Consider the following 17741-nt stretch of genomic DNA (forward strand, 5'->3'; position numbering starts at 1 on the left):
TCAAAAATGTTAAAGTAGGTAACTAAAGTGAACCGAAAAATTGCCAGGTTTTTTTTCTGCGTGCACATTTGAACATTCAAAATATTTAAAAAAAAAACCTAATGTTTCAAAAAGAAAATTAGAATTGCTTAAGTTTCTATCGCCCTCGGAATACCACGTGAATAACGTATGGTATGACCCCTGTCTGAGAATTGCCGAGCTGGTCGAATTCCTTATCACGTCATGTGTTAAGTGTAACTTTACACTGTGTTGGGATGTGGTTGTGGAATAAAACCTAAGTAAATTTGTGAATTTCTAAAGCTGAGTTTGTTTGAAACGATATCATTGTTTTTTTAACATATAATAATTTCAAATATAACTTGAATGCTTTTATTTGCTAATGCAGCTTGTGAAAATTTTACCAGTAAATAGTCATTCTTTAGTGAAATGCAATTGTTTAACCATTCACGAGAGTTTTACGCATATACAAGGGGTAAACGGTAATCTCGGACCTGCCCTGATCCGGATCAATCCTGATCATGTGGACTGTGGCTGGGAGAAGGCATTTGAAAAATCGCATCCTCGTTGTGTTATCACAGTTGGCATTTTACGCTAACGAGTCATAATGTAATTGATAAAGAAAGGTCGGCTCTGTTGGTCCTACCGAAGATTGTGTATTGCAATCGGATCCCCTGAGGCGGTTCATTCTATGTATAGCTTTTTTTTCCTCAGTAGAGGTATTCCTGTTATCACCATACCCGGGAGGACTTTGGAAGTTCTGATCCAGTCTCGCCTGGTCCGGCTCGCAATCACAAAACGAACGTGGTCGAAAACGACTTTCAACATCTTTGCTGCCGATGTTCACAATGTGTTTGTGAATGGCTGAACGGGAATGGGAGAATCACATTTAAAGAGAAAGGTTATCTGCGGGCATCCAGACCGTATGGTGGTCGGTAATTCAGTCTGAGTTTCACCAACTCCAGGAGCTTAAGCAGTGTGCAGAGAAGCCCCAGGCAGTCAGTTAAGTCAATCATTTAGAACGTGCCGGTTTGGATTTGGTGTGGTGTGCTTACAGTAAACCAGAAAAAAAACATTTATTTGAAAGTGTACTTTACGGGGTGAATGTTCCACAGTGTTCCATCACTGATGTTGCCGATCAGGTTTATTTTCAAATTATGTCAATTAGAGAGGACCCATAGGATCTTTCGTGAATTTTACTACCACTGTGAACAATAAACTATACTGTGAGGCAACGATCGTTCCTCTACAATGTGGATTCGAGATAAAACTGATAAGAACCCTACTGAGGTAAATGCCTAAGACACTAAACCAACTCTACTGATGTTTAATAGTTCCGTTGAAAAACTACTATTCAAAAACAATCCAACCTTCATTTCATGCCAAACCACTCAATCGATATCAATCAAAACTGTTTCGCGTTGAATGACGTAAGCAAATTTCTTAATTTAAACCGTCAATCTTATTACCAACAATCAACGCTGGAAAATATCAGGTGGAACTCGAAAAAAATGCCTCTATCCGAGGTAGGTACGAATCGCCGTATTAGTCAGGCGGCACCCCCGATACTCGGTCAGTAGTGCTAGCTAGAGTTCGACAACCAGCCACATTGCAACAGAAAAGGCTGCCTTGCCTAGAAGCTCCCGTAGACGTATAGCATTGAAAGAATATAGTTCTACAGACCTTTTAGTTATTCGCAAGTTAGAGGTGTTGCTTTTATCATTGAAAAACTTTAACCATCACAAATATAAGGCACCTACCTGCCTGCGTGGAGGAGACATTGTAAAATGGATTTCCTTTCGTTTCGTTGTTTCGTTTCCATTCTGCTGGTTGGTATTATTACCGTAAACAAAAGCGAAACACCAGACAAAAAAGAGGCCCCCTGAATACAATTACCTCTAGCCACTTATTTACCCCTTCCTTCTTTCATACGGCCATATTTACAACGTAATGCAACAATAAAAATCCAACTCTTGATTGCAGTTGCATGGGTATGTTTCAGCAATCGGAAGAAGGTAATTAGCAAAGGATGGTAACACGTAATGGTATTTGAAGATTGGTGCAGTTTCGATCGATTTGACAGCTTAGGTAATGAAAATCAGGGTTATCTATAAATTCTGTTTATATTTAGGATCCAAAAAAGCAGAATTCACGTGATGTAACATCAATCCAAACCTACTTGAGGTATACCTATATACCTATAGGTATTTGAAAAACGTTGTCGTGTCATCTTATTATTATTATTATTATAATTTATTTGAGACATCAGAGGGTCATTCGGCTCTGTTTCTTATTGGATTTACATTTTTCTATGTTGTTACAATATTGTTAATTCAGTTGGTGTTTTTGCGTTCTTATAAATGACGAAGAAATCTCGTTTGTTTGAGGAAAGAAATTAGTTTGTCTTCACTTTTCGGCTTGTTCGAGAGGACTTCACTGATATCTTTATTGATGAGAAGATTTGATCTGATATCTTCATATTTTCGGCAGTCCAGAAGAATAGTTGAACTCCACAGACTTCGCAAGTTGCTCTGCATTTATCACTGCTAAACAGGTCAGAATGTGTAAGTCTCGTGTTCTCGATTCTAAGACGACTAAAAGCACGGTTTTCTTCTCTGTTCGCACTGTCTTTCCAATCAAATGTTGTGGGTTTATCATGTACATGGGTTCATCTACACGACCTTTTCTTCGTCGTGCTCGCGTATCAATTTTTTAAGAACATCGTGATAAAATTGTATCTACGGCTTGTGTTCCATTTTAAGTTGATTTTGTATGGGAACCCCCCTTCCATAAAAAGTAAGATTCTGGAAACTGTTATACCAACCATCTCTGATCCGAGAAACCCTCGGATACCAAACTTCACTTCATTCCGACCGGCCGTTTATACGTGATGGTGTTACAAAGAAAACGCCTCAATTTTAATATATAAGATTTTTTCCTGTTCACCTACCCATTGGTCTTCCCATATTTTCCGTATGTTAGATTTAATTTGCCTCTTTGCGTCTTGTCGTATCATCTTATGATATTTAAAGTAAATGTGTGAAACTACGTCGGGTTTAAGAAAACCGAAATTGAAGAGTATTCGATGTGTATTCATCAAAGCAAAGAATTCGGCATGGGGCCTTTTGGCTGGCAAAGAAGCAAGGTATTGATTTCGGAATACATCGCTGTTTTTTACCACACAAGCTTACCTCTATCAAGGGTATGAATGCTGGAATCATCCACTTACTGAAAGAGTAATATAGAGTGATACAGTCCATAGAAGCTCCAAATCGTTGTCGCAGATAAAAAAGTTCATATAAGGTGCTTTGAGAAGTAATCCATATAAAACATACGGCAAGATATGAAGTCAACTATTAAATATAAAAAAAAATAAAAGCACCTGGCGAAGACGGTATCATGAATATTGTGCTAAAACACTTGAGCGACAATAGTTTAACTGAACACAACTGTGTTACATATAATAGCGCCAGAACCAAATTTTACTTCAAAAGTTCGGTCTTCCGACTTCTGAAAGACTTCCGACAAAGAAAAGTGAAGTACTAGATGGTCGGAAGTCTGTGTTTTGTTCACCAGCGACGTTTCTAAAGCTGCTTAAATCTAAGTTACTTCCCAACGTGCTGGAAAATAACTAAAGTAATTCCTATTTTGAAACCGGACATAGACCCGACAAGTGCAAAAAGTTACAGACCAATAAGTTTATTGTCATCATTAAGAAAAGTTTGTGAAAAGTTATATTGATCAAAACGAAATCCACACTCAGGATGTATGTTTCCTCACACATAAGGCCTTCAAAACTGCTCTACACTGCAAAAATCCACATATTATGACTTTTATATGCGTCACATGAAAGTTATAAAATCCCACACATAAATATTATAAGCCTACATTGCACCACTGACCATACTGACTGGACACTCGATTTCGTTTTCTGGATATTTTTTTCCAACAGTACGCAATGTCGATTCCAGAGTGCGCATCGATCGATTTGAAGAAATGCTATCCCAGTTAGGAAATGCCACTCAACTTTAAAAAAACAGGCAATTTCTACGATAAAATCAGGCTAAACAGGTACATTTTTCTTACAGGGAACTTTTTGTCACATTTTTCAGGTTCGCCACCTGCCGTCGGTATTGCGATCCTGCAAAATCAGACAACAAAAAATTAGACAGAAAATGGTTGAATTTTTGTTCTAAGTGTCATGTCAGTGTGATCAGTGATTGCACTCAAACATCTGCCTACACCTAGGCGTTAACGTGCTTGCCTACTTGAAGGCGTTTCATTTTGATCGAATTGGGTTTCGTAGGGAAATGAAAAATTGTGAGGTGTTGGCTGGAAACATTTTTGTAATTTTTATTTTTAATAGAAATAAATATAAAAATGCTAAGCCTAATACTTACATGTTTCGCGTTCGCATTCCATTGGCACAGAAATGCGAATTTTGCACCGGAAAATCAGCAGCTAAGACGACGTTTATTCGACTGGAACAATATCGACGGCTTTGATCGACACCAGGCCGACGTCCTTGCCTCCTATGGCACTGCCGTGATACGCCGAAGTGACGCATATACCATTTTTGTTTTTAGCGAATAAAAGCGATTTAATCTTTTTCCTCTTTATTCGTTTATCTGGGACTTTTCATAAAATGTGATCTGTAGAATTTATGCAAAGATAGATGACAAATACAGCCTTTTGAAACACAACTCTTCATTTTGCGTTAAATGCGTACAATTGCTTCAAATGGATATGCGTCAGTTCGGCGTATAAACGTTTGTTTAGAGTTGACAATTCTCCGTCGGAGTGACATTTATCCTTAGTCTTGTCGTGCAATTGGAACAAATTTCGTTCTCTAGTTAAAAAGGTCAGTACGTTGGATTCGAGTGATGATGAAAATTTGAGTGATGCCATTTGAGAAACTTCTCATTTTACGTATTTCTTTGTACATTAAAAACAATTTCCGGCCGTTGATAAAATTTGAATGAACAAGTTTAAAAATAAATAATACTGATGATATCATCACACAAACAAATTCATTTGCAATAAAAAACTACGTAAAATTTATGAAAAATAAGTATTTTTTGTACAAATGTTAAATAATTTCTCAAATTTTAAATTAATGTAGATGTTGACATTTGCATTCAAAATTTGTTTACCAAACAGTCTCGACAACTTCTTTGTTTGAGACCCCTTATTTTTGAGGAAGGGGGGAGGGGGTCTTCTCTATTTTATTTTAAACAGATTGTTACGTTAAAGCATGATTTTATTCCAAATCTGAGGAATGTTGCTTGAAATTATACGGGTTATTGAAATTGTTCTGTATCACTTTCAAAACAACATGGATATGCGTCATTTCGGCGTATAAATCGCAGTTTTGGCGAATCGTTTTTCAAAAACTGTTTGGTATTTTCTAGATTTGTTGAAGGCATTTGAAAGCTCATAGGAAAACGCACAAATAGCGTCAAAAAGTCTAAATCGAAAAAAAAATGGATATGCGTCACTTCGTCATATCACGGCAGGGCAGTAGTCAGGGATTGGTCTGTGGGGGAGATCAGAAGAGATCAATAATCGATGCTTTATTTATAATAGAGTGATACTTACCTAATGAAAATGTTTTAATTGGCACTTAAAAGGGCACACCAACTTTTTGTTCAGGGTGGCCATTTTGAAAACACGGAAATTTTCAAAGACGAAAATCATAGAATGTATGAGTCCATATCATATAAACTTCATGTTATGAATATACAATTTTTGTGTGACATATGATGTTCATATGAAGTATATGAAATCTATGCGTGTAGTGGAAGATTAAACTTAATACAGCGAAAACACGAATTATTTTGTTCCCACTAAACCAATCATGGAAACATAAACCACAAACTCATGTAATTCTTGAAAATAATCAACTACCATGGTCTACTTCTGTAAAGTATCTATAGGACTAACAATCGATTATAAACTTCTGTTTAGTAGTCATGTAGAAAACACAAGAACCAAATGTTTGATTATGCTAAATAGATTGTACCATTTCAAAAATAGGAAATCTGAACTCAACTTAAAAAACAAATAGCAATATATAAACAAATTCTTCTTTCACTAATTGATTACTTAGCCCCTATCTGGAAAACCTGCGCAAAAATTCATATAAAAAAAATTACAAATCATACAAAATAAGTTTTTAAAAATTATATTGAATCTTATAAGAAGTACTAGAACTACTAGAGTTCACGAAAAAGCAAACATGGATTTGCTGGTAATTAGATTTATAAAAATCAAAGAAAAATTCATAACTAAAATGCGAGTCTCAGAATATGCAACGATAAGAGATATATTTGACAATTGATTATGATATGTTAGGTTAGGTATGTAGGTTCATAGTACATGGAAAATAACAGGTAGGTCATTGCGCTTAACCTCACTCGAAAGCTCTGTGTATGTACACAGCATGCTTACATACCAACAAAAATAGTTATGAAAATTTGGCAGTTTTATATGGAATAGCATTCAAAATTATTAATTTCTCTGTCGATAGCCATTCGATTCTTTTAAAAAGGGCTTCAGCTTAAAGGTTGATTCTTCAGGCTCATCGGAAACTATTTTTTGCATTGTATTTTTGGATCTAAATCATAAATAATGAGGATTCAAAAGTAATTTTCATCGTCGTCACTCTTTTTTGAGAGCAAGCAATGTAATATTTTCTTCTATCTGTGTTAAACATTAGATAAATAATCTTAAATACTTCGTATTTCTGTGATGAAAAGTCAATTTGTTTGAATTTTCATTCAAATCACAAAAGAAAAATGAAAATATCACCAAATTTTAGTTTAAAATCGAGAAAAAGCCCATTGCATATTTCATTTAGCGGTGTTGAAAAGCCAAATATTGCTCGTTGCATTAAAAAGCATCAGTGCATATTTTTCTCATAATTTTATTTCTTGTCAATTTTAAGAAAAATGTGATTTTTTTTATAAATTCCATACATTTGGCAGTTTTTTCCATAACTATTTTCCGGGGCCTCTTACCAATACGTTGAAAGAGCACGGAATGGCCTACCTGGTATATTTCAAAGTACTATGATGTATAGGTTAAGAAAAAGTTTAGATAAAAACGGAAGCCAAGCTTCATCAAAACTATCCCCAACTTTTATGTTAAAAACAAAAAGCAATACTGCACAAAAACATGTTACGACAACACATCTCTTAAAATGTAAATCGAATTCATATATTAACTTAACATAAATAAAGAAGATTATAAGTAAGTCAGTAAAATAAAAGAACAGAATAGAATATAAAAGATACTCAAAGGTTATCTTCACGACAACAAGTTTGACGATGTTGTTGGTGAATGCAGATTGCAGACACAACTTCCGAAAAATGCACGTGTGAAGTTACCGAACAGTATAAAATTGGCAGTTTGCATGTTATGCATGCAAATAAACCAAAGATTTGCTCTTATAGGTATGAATTCGTAAGTTCTACTCAAAAATGAAATACAACCGTTTGCATTTTTTTTTTAATTAAATTAAAGCTTCTCGAGCCAAGGTCGCTTGATTATCTAAAACCATAAAACACGACGACCACCCATTGAACCATTCAACCACTAACCTGAAAACGGATTGCGGCTAACTTCGGCAGTTAACCTTTGCTTTCAATTATGGACTGACTCTTTAGCCACATAGCAACAACAGCCATTTTTTTTGTTGCGACCGAATTATAGAAGCTTATTAGAAAGCTACATAGGTATAAGATAAATGTCTGTAAAACAACTTTTACCTCGCGCGCAAATTACAAAGACGTCTGTCGTTGCAGCAACTATGTGATACCTGGGGCAGCTAGCATTATGTTGATTAAATGGTTCTACAATAATTTCAACGTCATAGAGTGGATAACTCGATGGCCATCCAGGCTTGCAGCCGTTGCGTAACATTGTAATTATGGCTTTGATTTCAAACATACATATTTCATACCATTCATAAAAAAAGTTCTGATTGTTATACAATTTATTCCAAATTTGTACTAAAACATCACAGCTGACTCCAAATGATCTGGGTACGGGAAGGAAGGTTGAATTTGAATCATGAGGCTGACCTACTTTCCGTTGTCCGATTTTGTTAATTCACTGATGAGGGGGACGCATCAGACGGTTCTTTATACACGTACATGATTATAGGGGGAGAGAATAAGTGTAGATATGTACTTTGAATGTGAGCTACTCCAGTTTATATGTATTTGCAGTCGGACTTTCTGTATAAACATTAAAGCTTCCTGTTAAAAATGCAAAACTACATGCTTTGCATCATAGGAAGGTTCTTATTATCACATAAAAGTTTTCTCAGGCGTTTGCCCATAACATTGAACAAATAATATATTTTAATCCATATGCACAACATATTTTCTTATTCACATTCATGGTTGAAAGTATGGAGTTCGTATGGGATAAGCAAGTAATACATGTGATGCTTCTTAAAAGTTGTTAAGTGAAGAAAGGCAGAATGGGTGGTGGAGGATCAGCTCTAAATAAATAACTTTTCAATGAATTTTCGGTAGACGGTAGTTTACCGGTGTAGGTAGAAGTTATGATAATTTCTAATAATCTTAATATATAATAGTTTTGTATGTAGGTACGGTACTTATCCTATTATTTATTGTCACAAAGTGGAGCTGTTACCGTATTTGTTTTCTCCCCTGGCTCAGTTGGCAAGTCAGTTGCCTTCTGAGTCGATGTCCGCGAGTTCAAGCCTAAGAGTAAACATCGAACACAGTTTTACCGGATAAGTTTTTCAATAACTGTCCGCCAACTGCAACGTTGATAAAGTCGCGAATGCCACAAAGATGGTAAAACGACTATAATTGAAACAAAAAAAGTCACCCTTGAAGATGCAAATGTATGGTTGCTATACTCACCCTTATGCTTACCCCCAACACTGACAACTTCTACGGGTTGCAACCTCCTTCAAACATCGGGCAAAACTGGTGGACCTCTAAATTAAAAAAAGGAACACAATGACAGCAGTTAGGGCAAAACTCGTGGATAACTATAAGGTTGCCACTGCTAATAAACGAAAATACTATTAATGTAGGTACCAGAGGTGCCAGGTCGTTTTGTCAAAAATCAGGACACCGCGAAGAAAAAATCAGGATTTTTCAGGACACCACCAAATTGGTAAAAACAAAATGCAGTTCTGCTGAGATTGCATAACTAAAGGCGAAATATAGATGCTGAAGACGCCTCGAATTATGCAACTGAAGCGAGAACAACCTTGGCTGGCCAGCAGTTAATATCGAAAAACCTCATTTAAATGTCATTTGAATCAAAGAATCTTATTGGTTCAACTGGTTAAACTATTTTATTTAAGATTTGTTTGATGTTCTCATCATTTCACAATAAATTTAGATATGATTTGGATATGTTTTAAAAATCAGGACAAATCAGGACATTTTAAGGGCCATTTTTCAAAAATCAGGACAATTCAAGCGTTTTTGAAAAATCAGGACGGTCTCTCGCAAATCAGGACAAATCCTGATAAATCAGGACACCTGACACCCCTGGTAGGTACAACGAAATTTGGAATCATGCGGGCAGCCATGGCTTTTTGAAAGCAAGATTAATCTTTTTTAACGCCATTTCACTTAAATACCTTATTTTATTTGCGAATCAATTTTAGAAACTCGCTGCTTTTTTTTAATGTGTACTACAGATGAAACATTGAAAGATTTTTTTGTATTTAAGGCGAAAACCCCGCTTTAAATAAACGTACATCAACAAGATTTTTTGTAAAGGTGTTGAAAAAACATAAGAGCATTTGAAATAGAAACTTGACCACATACTTAACTTTTTTTTTTGAAGTTGTCCCTCTTGTGCGAGACCGCTAAGGCCAGTGTTTGGCCAACTCGCGTACATACTCAATTTTTTACTTTCATCAATTATTTATTTATGTTATTAAACTGTAGATAACTGTATTTGTTATTTATTTAACTGTATGGAATAAGTAGTAACCAAGAGAGGAAGCACTTCTTTCTGCAATGGAGTTAATGTGAATACACATGTTCCTAACGGACATTCTACCTAAATACCTAAATATCAACAAACTTGACCGTTAGAGATTGATGTCTTTTCATTCGTGCTGTGCATCGAGACGTGCAGCTGTTACGTTGAATAAATTTTTCCTGAGCCTTTTCCATTTTTATCTTAATTTCTTGTCAATAGGTTCATACATATTATGCATTGTACTGATCAAAAGAATAAATTGATTATTTACTTATAAAAATACAATTTTTGATTATTTTTCCACATTCCAGATGCATAGCGGTACTTTCATCTCTCCCAAACACCCGGCCATCCCGGTGTCGATTGGCATAGCATCTATCGTGCTCGAAGGTCGCCCCGCGATCCTTGATGAAGGCATCCGCTTGGGTCTTAACGACACCGGGGGGAGCGCTGGTAAAGATGATGGATCCAGCGGCGATGGAGGGGGACTCAGTGAATCCAATGGTGGTACCAGTGGATCCGATGAAGATGGTGGGTTTTTCAACAAACCCTCTGATTGCGGTGAAGGATGTTCTCCAATGTTACTATCGGCTGCTTGCGAGAAATCCTTCTTGATGGCAGACGAAGCCAAAAGGATCAATTTGAAGCTGCAGCAGATTCGTACGTGCCCAGGATCAAGTAAGGATGCTGTTGATAATGCTGTAACAGTTGATGCCAGATCATCTGGTTCGACCGGTCGTGGCCGTAATATAGCCGATGGAGGGGAGTATGCCGGTTATGGAATTGAAACATTCTCCAACGAAGGACCATCCGAGAAGACTTCGCTCATTTTCAGTGCCAAAGCATGGAGTCGCGAACATATTTACAGTGGGTTTGAAAAAATGAAATTGTTAAGCGCGATATCACCTATCAAGGCATCGTCGTCAGTAACCAGTTCGTTTATAAATTTCTCTGCGACCGTAAATACTCGTAAAAAATCTGACGCCGGATGCATTAGCAATTCATCTAATAAACCGCGTACTCGCGAAGGACCTCATTGTGAGCAATTTCTCAAGAAAATAGGAGTTATCAAAATGGATGCTAAAGAAGACGTCGATCACAATTGCAGTTATCGCAACGAATCGGTATGGTGTATTTTCTACATTTCAATTGAAAATAAGCTAATATGTTTTGCATTTTTTCTAGTGTCTCCGTTGGCAAAAGTACTTCAATCAACTTTCGTCCATTTTAACTAGCGGAGAGACAATTTGTATAGAAGTTTATTTAGGACCGGAAAATCATACCATCCTTTTGGAACAATGGATTTTAAAATTGAAAAATAAGTAATTTGAAAACAATATCATTATTAACAGGGTTTTTCATAATTTTTGTATTCTATTCCAGATCTTCTGAGTCAACTATGACACTACAATCTCTATGTGCTGCTATCCGTAGTCAATTATACTTTTCACAGATATCTGCTTGGACCGAGCTGATCAAAAATTCTCTTGAACCGGAAATTTTCAACAATCCTCGCATCAAAAAAGTTTCATCTCCAATGGTTGGTAGTGACAGTACAGCAACGTCCACCGCGAATGGTGAAACGTCTCCGCCAATCCTTCCAAAGGCGAAGTTGGATATTTTATTTCGGATACGTGGGTACGATAATTCTGCTTCGTTCAATGTTCCACCTAATGTACACAATTTCCCGGATGCAGTCATTGCGGACAACTACGCAATCGAAGTTTGCCTGAAGAGTTTGCCACGATTAGATCGCATACCTCGAATGAATGATGATACTGGCTGTAAAACTGGCAATGCTTCAATGGTACATGACCGTATGGATATGCCGTGTCATGAAAAAGGAAAACATCGATGCGCTTTGCAGGAAGAAGAAGAAGAGGATCCACAAATGGGAGATGATGATCTTAATCCATCTGCCATCAGTCATCGAGAGAAGCAGTTAATGAAATACAAAAAACGCATGTTAAAAAGAGAAAAAAAGAAAAAGGTTGTTACACAGGAAGCTGTCCTTGACGCCGAATACGCAGATCTTAAGCACAATGTTCCACCAATAATTTTGCCAACAAGATGTACTCCGGCATTGGATATTCCTAACATAACAAACTGTACTTTGCCACCATACACCTCATCCATCAATTTAATCCAACCACCACTGTATTCGAACTGCGATAATATCTATCAATCAGCGCCATGCGCCAACAACAACTCTAAAGCTACACAGACTGCCATCTTCCTCAAAATGCCAAACAGCGGCAACGTATCATCGGTAGCCACCCAAACTGACACCATTGGATGTTGCTGTAGCTGTAGTAGGCAGAGCTTAATGTCAGAGCCTGACATAGTTTTATGCACAAACGGTGATAGCAAAATGCAATATAGTAATAGAAGTAATAATCGTCGTGATTACACTAGTGATGACTGTGATACAATGAGCCAGCTTCAAGAATTCGGTGCTGTGGTAAAAGCCGAAGACCAACAGTCCGAGCAGTCCCAAGGTCTTCAAAAGGCTGAACTACTTTTGCAAGCCATCCATCGGACGGCAAATATAAATGATCATCATCAGCCAGAAACGGCAGGATTCAAAAACAATAATTATTATAGTGGTAGTTTCAATGATAATAACAATATCGGTAGTGATACTGCAATGTGTGAGCGAAGCGAATGTGATACTTTTACTTTCAACAAGAAAGCTTTAGATTTAGGTGACTGTCGATTGTGCAAACGACAAAAAACGAAACATAATTTTAAGCTGGCTCTCAACGAATCTGATAGCGGTAGCAGCACTGGAAACAGTAGAAATAGCAGTACGAACAATAGTCCTCCCGGTTGTCGTCGGACTTTGTCGGAAAGCTTAGTTGGTCATTTCACTATCCCACCATCATCACCGAGTGCCATGAGCGCTACTGATGATATTGTCATTGATACATTTGATGATGAACAGAAGAAAAATCAACCGTACCAACGAATCAATCAAAGCCAAATTAATGATGATCTCAGTAAAACCCTTAGCCGTTCTACCGGATCGCATGATATATCCGGATCATTCAACTTCAGGCAGCTCACAGGTTATCGTCGGGCATTTTCCGAAGATGTGATCGACACAATCAGTTTAAATCAGGCAGTTGGAATGCTTGACAGCAGAACCGTAGATTACGAAGGAAACAAAGTTGGACAGCCGGATGCTGATGAAACCTTTAAAAAATGCGGGTGCCAGGTAAAATACTGCTTAATGTTTACATGTAGTAATTTAATAATAAATATAATGTTTGTTTGCAGACTCCATTGGTGCACTCTTTATCGAACGAATATCTTTCTTGTTGTTCATCTTTCGTAACGCCCATATCAGAACGCTTGCAGACATCGACACCGGCCAGTAGTAGTGGGAAACTACCACTTTATGTCAGCTGCGGCGAAAGTAGCTGTTCCGTCAGCACCGCTAGTAGCGTTTCACCTCACAAAAAACAGATTCTTAGCTGTTCAGCAATCAGCAGCAACGATACACCAAAAGTTAATTCAAATTTCATAATCCCCAAGATAAATTTGTCCAACATCTTCAACGCTTCACCCTTAGCAAGAGAAGATTCAGGGTTTGTGAGCAATTCTAGCCCAATACCTATCGAAAGCAGTGTATTCAGCTTTGCAGAGTCGGTCGAACGCCTACACGTTCAAAAAAATAACTCGGCGCCAACATATCCGCTTTCTCCCGGGTCTTTGTCCCCTCGTTTCATGAAGCATGCTTCCAAAATTCAGCGCACCCGATACCTTTCGGAAAGAAGCTCATTTTCCGAACGATCATCTTTCGGGTCTGATGAACAGCTGTCTGACGAGGAAATACCCTACTTAACGGACGCATCGGCTACCAATGGCCTGAACTTTAGGCTTAGCCCACATACACTTTCACGCTCGCCTCTTAAGTTTGGCAATGTTCACCGACCCTCATTTTTAAAGTCCTTCAGCAAAAATTTGTTCCGTTTTGGTCGTATGCCATTACTCGGTACACTGGAAGAATCGTTACTACAGCGTCGGATTGCTCCTAAGTTCCAGGTTGCCGATTTTAAGGTCCTTCTTGGAGCCTCTGGAAGCTTTTGTCCAACTCAATTAACTATACCAGCCGCTTCTTACTTTTACGAGCTTCCCGGTCAACATCTCACAACACCATATGTGGTAAGATATTATCATACCATTGGAATTAACCCAAATATCATAATATGGCTTTATCCTACCCACAGTGCGAACTACGTCTTCCAAGGAAAGGATATTCAATTCCGCGTCAGGGAACTGTCCAAGTAACTTTACTAAATCCGTTGGGAACAGTGGTTCGAATGTTTGTCGTATCGTACGATTTCAGAGATATGCCTGCCATGTCAACTACCTTTATCCGCCAAAGAATTCTGGCTTGCGATGACAGTGGTAGCAGCAGTTTGATAAACGGTGTTAAAACAGCTGGTAGTTCGAACTTTGTGACAGGTGGAACAACTTGCAAAAATGTAGAACAATTGAGTAATGCGGAACAGATGAAAATGTTGCGCTATGCTATTCATTTGAGGTAAGTTTCAACGGGTCACAAAGTAGTTTTGAATGGAAAATGGTAAATAATGATAACACCTTTTTCAATGCTTATTGTTGGTAATAGTTTTTAAGGTTTTACATTCTACATTCATTTTAATATTAGGGAAATTATTCGCTAATTTCAGATTTCAAACATCACGCTCCGGAAAATTGTCGTTGCACACTGATATCCGTTTACTAATTTCACGGCGCACTGATTGTGATACAGCGGCGGCCCATGCTAAAAATCTACTGGAAGCACCCAACGAGCTGAAGGTGGTCACCATTGTTCCAGAGAATCCCAAATTCAGTCTAAGGACAGACAAGCAGTGAAGAGGGGGATACTTCCTTTCAACTTTTAACTGGTTTTTCTGAGTTCTCATTTGAGTAACAAGAAGGTGAAACAGAAAGTTTCACTATTTTAAATTTATTTTGAAAGTTTTTTTGTTGTGGACAAAACTAAGCGATTTTTTAACCTGTTAACAATGACCTGTGTTCGAAAAGCGCCTTTAACTGGCTCCTGTGATCCCGGGTGTTGTGGTTCTAATAGTTTCCGTATACCGAGCTTACTGCATCGGAAGGTGGTGATGTTTAGAATTATGCTTACCAAACCATACGCAACACCTGTTATGTGTAGATATATATTTTATTTCGCTGATTTATAATATCTAAAATATATTGTTTGTTTTGAAATTTTTCGTTAATATAAAATCATGAAAATTTCACGAACTTTTTATTTCCACCTTTTCACATTTAAAGAACTTTCGGAAGGGGGGGTTTGGTTCGTCTGTGTTTTATAGCATTAGGTTAAAGAAAGAACGTTGGTTTTTCAATAAATTGGTGATACTTACTATGAAATAAACGGTTATTTCATTGTCGTTGATAAACGTTAATAAATTGTCATGAAGTTTTGCTAAGAAAATAGAAGTGCTTGTAGATTAGTGATACGTATAATAACTTCGAAATCAATCGCAAATATACATTACGAAAAGTAAAAAAATGCAACTGTGATTTATACCTACCGATTATTGTTTCTATTCTCGCGCTTCTTAATGCACTTAAAAAAATGGAAATGAACCATTTCTCAATGCCAAGTGGTAGCACTGTAAAAGTCTTAATGCTTTGTTTGCCTTATTTTTGTCTGAATTTCGGTTTTTCTTTGCATATGGGAATCATTTAGAGGATATTCTTTCTTGCACAAGTCTAACGCATTGCAAGAACAAAACATACAATATAAATTTCATTGAATCATTAGATGTTCAACTATATTCTATCATTGGTTTGAAGTGTAATCCCTTATTTTTGCGAGAAATTTTGAAAAACTTTTCACAATTAGCTATTCGGTTTGGCTAAATTGAAGAATAATAGTCTTGGCTTGGTTATGCAGCTTCTTAAAATATTTAACGATCCACATTTTTCATATGAATAAACTTAGAATAACGAAGTGAGAAGAAAGATTTTGTTATAATTTTCCAGTTATTGTAGCAGAAATTCAATATATCTGAAAATTTGTTTCTTTATTAAAATTAATCACTTGGAAATAAAAATGCGAAGTTTTTTTTTTAGATTAACAAACCATAATATTTCAAAAGCCCTCAGATAGGTTTGGTTTCCAGCATGCTTTTATCTATAGATATTCGTGCCAATTTCTGCTTTAAACTTGTGACTGTGTTCAGGCACCACAGTTGACCCTTTTTAATTTCTATCATAATAGTTGTAAAGAACATTTCCTATATACTCCTAGTTAAAATCGTCAATGTGCCCAAAATCAATTCCTAGAGAAAATTCACACAGTCTTCTATGTATAGAAAAATAAAATAACTAGTCATCAGCTACAATAACGGAAAATTAGATCGAATGTAAAAGCTTCTATCAACCATGCAAACTGAACCAAATCGGTTAAATGTACAGAAAAGATTAAAAATCCACTGAAACAGCCAATTTAAAATTGCGTGTAAGAAATATAAATCACTGCTCACCACATGATTCTGTAACAGCCATTTGAAACAGTGAATACAAGCGTAGAGAAAATATAGTCATTCGCAATAGAACAATAAGTTTTACGAATAAAAAAAGATGCGGAAGCGTCTCCGTAAAATATGATTGCCAGAATAATATGATACATTAAAAAATAAAATATATGACAGGAAAAATTGCATCTCAAATGAATCGAGCAGTTTGTGATGATATGGTCAATACTTATATCATGAATGGCGGATGAAACGAATAACAGAATCAGCTTTGTAAGCAAATATGTGCGACGACACATACCTACATAACCACTAAACAACATATACCGCAAAAGGAAAAAAAACGATTCGAAAAATTAGTAGCAAATAACCATGAACGTTAAATAACTTGGAAAGAACAAAATATGAAAAAAACATATACACATACTTTATATTTATACAATCTTTTTTCGAAATAAAAAAGAATAAAACATAATAAATATATAAATAATAAAGCCCAAAATAGGGGAGTTATCCCGTCTAGATGTTCAGTTGAAGAAGTTTTTTTTAAATAAAAAATAAGAATGCGAAAGAAAGTTCCTTTTGATGATTTTTTTAACTGGGTGGCGTTAAGTGGTAAAATTTGTCATCCAGACAAAGCAAAAATTTACAGTTCAAATGCAACATCTGTTGTGCCTCGAGTGTGTCATCTAACCAATGCGAAGTTCAACGTGCAGAGTACTATTCGCATTGGTGCTGCGATTTTTAACAAAAAATTAAAACGGTAAATTGTTGAAAGAATTTAAGAACATCCGCACACAAGTTTGCAGCTAGACGTTTTTGGTAGCGATGATGTAGGGATTCAAAGTTCATAAACTTCGAAACACTCGACACATTTTCATAGAGACGTGCATACACTAAGTATGGAAATGTCCACGGAGAGGAGGGTAGGGGTTTGGGTCATGTCCACGTGGACATACTTACTTCCAAAATGTTTTCTAAAGGTGAATAAATATTAAGATAGCGCTGATGTTGTCTAGTGGATAGGCAGGCGCGAGTCTGGTAACCCAGGCGTACTGGTTTCGATTCCCGGTATCGGCAAGAAAAACTTTTGGGTTCGAATCCCATAAGTTGCCGACAGGTGAGATGCTGGGGGAATAAGTAGAGGCCAGTCTCGAACCCACCCTTGTCCTTCCTCCAACTGGTATCAGGAGGGGTTGGTTTATTATCCTGAACTGCATTATGTCCATATCCAGCCGG

General features: G+C 36.8%; 1 protein-coding gene across 1 annotated transcript; it reads left to right on the forward strand.

Moving 5' to 3' along the window:
• The first annotated feature begins 987 nt into the window (after positions 1–987).
• LOC129760415 (protein Atossa) lies at positions 988–17041 on the forward strand. Its single transcript, XM_055758065.1, has 7 exons — positions 988–1287; positions 10293–11105; positions 11167–11303; positions 11365–13198; positions 13261–14148; positions 14214–14530; positions 14679–17041. The coding sequence occupies exons 1-7, from the start codon at positions 1249–1251 to the stop codon at positions 14863–14865; spliced, it is 4215 nt and encodes a 1404-aa protein (XP_055614040.1). The 5' UTR covers positions 988–1248; the 3' UTR covers positions 14866–17041.
• The last annotated feature ends 700 nt before the right edge of the window (positions 17042–17741 follow it).

The sequence above is a fragment of the Uranotaenia lowii genome, unplaced genomic scaffold (assembly GCF_029784155.1).
Source record: "Uranotaenia lowii strain MFRU-FL unplaced genomic scaffold, ASM2978415v1 HiC_scaffold_601, whole genome shotgun sequence".
Lineage (NCBI taxonomy): Eukaryota > Metazoa > Arthropoda > Insecta > Diptera > Culicidae > Uranotaenia > Uranotaenia lowii.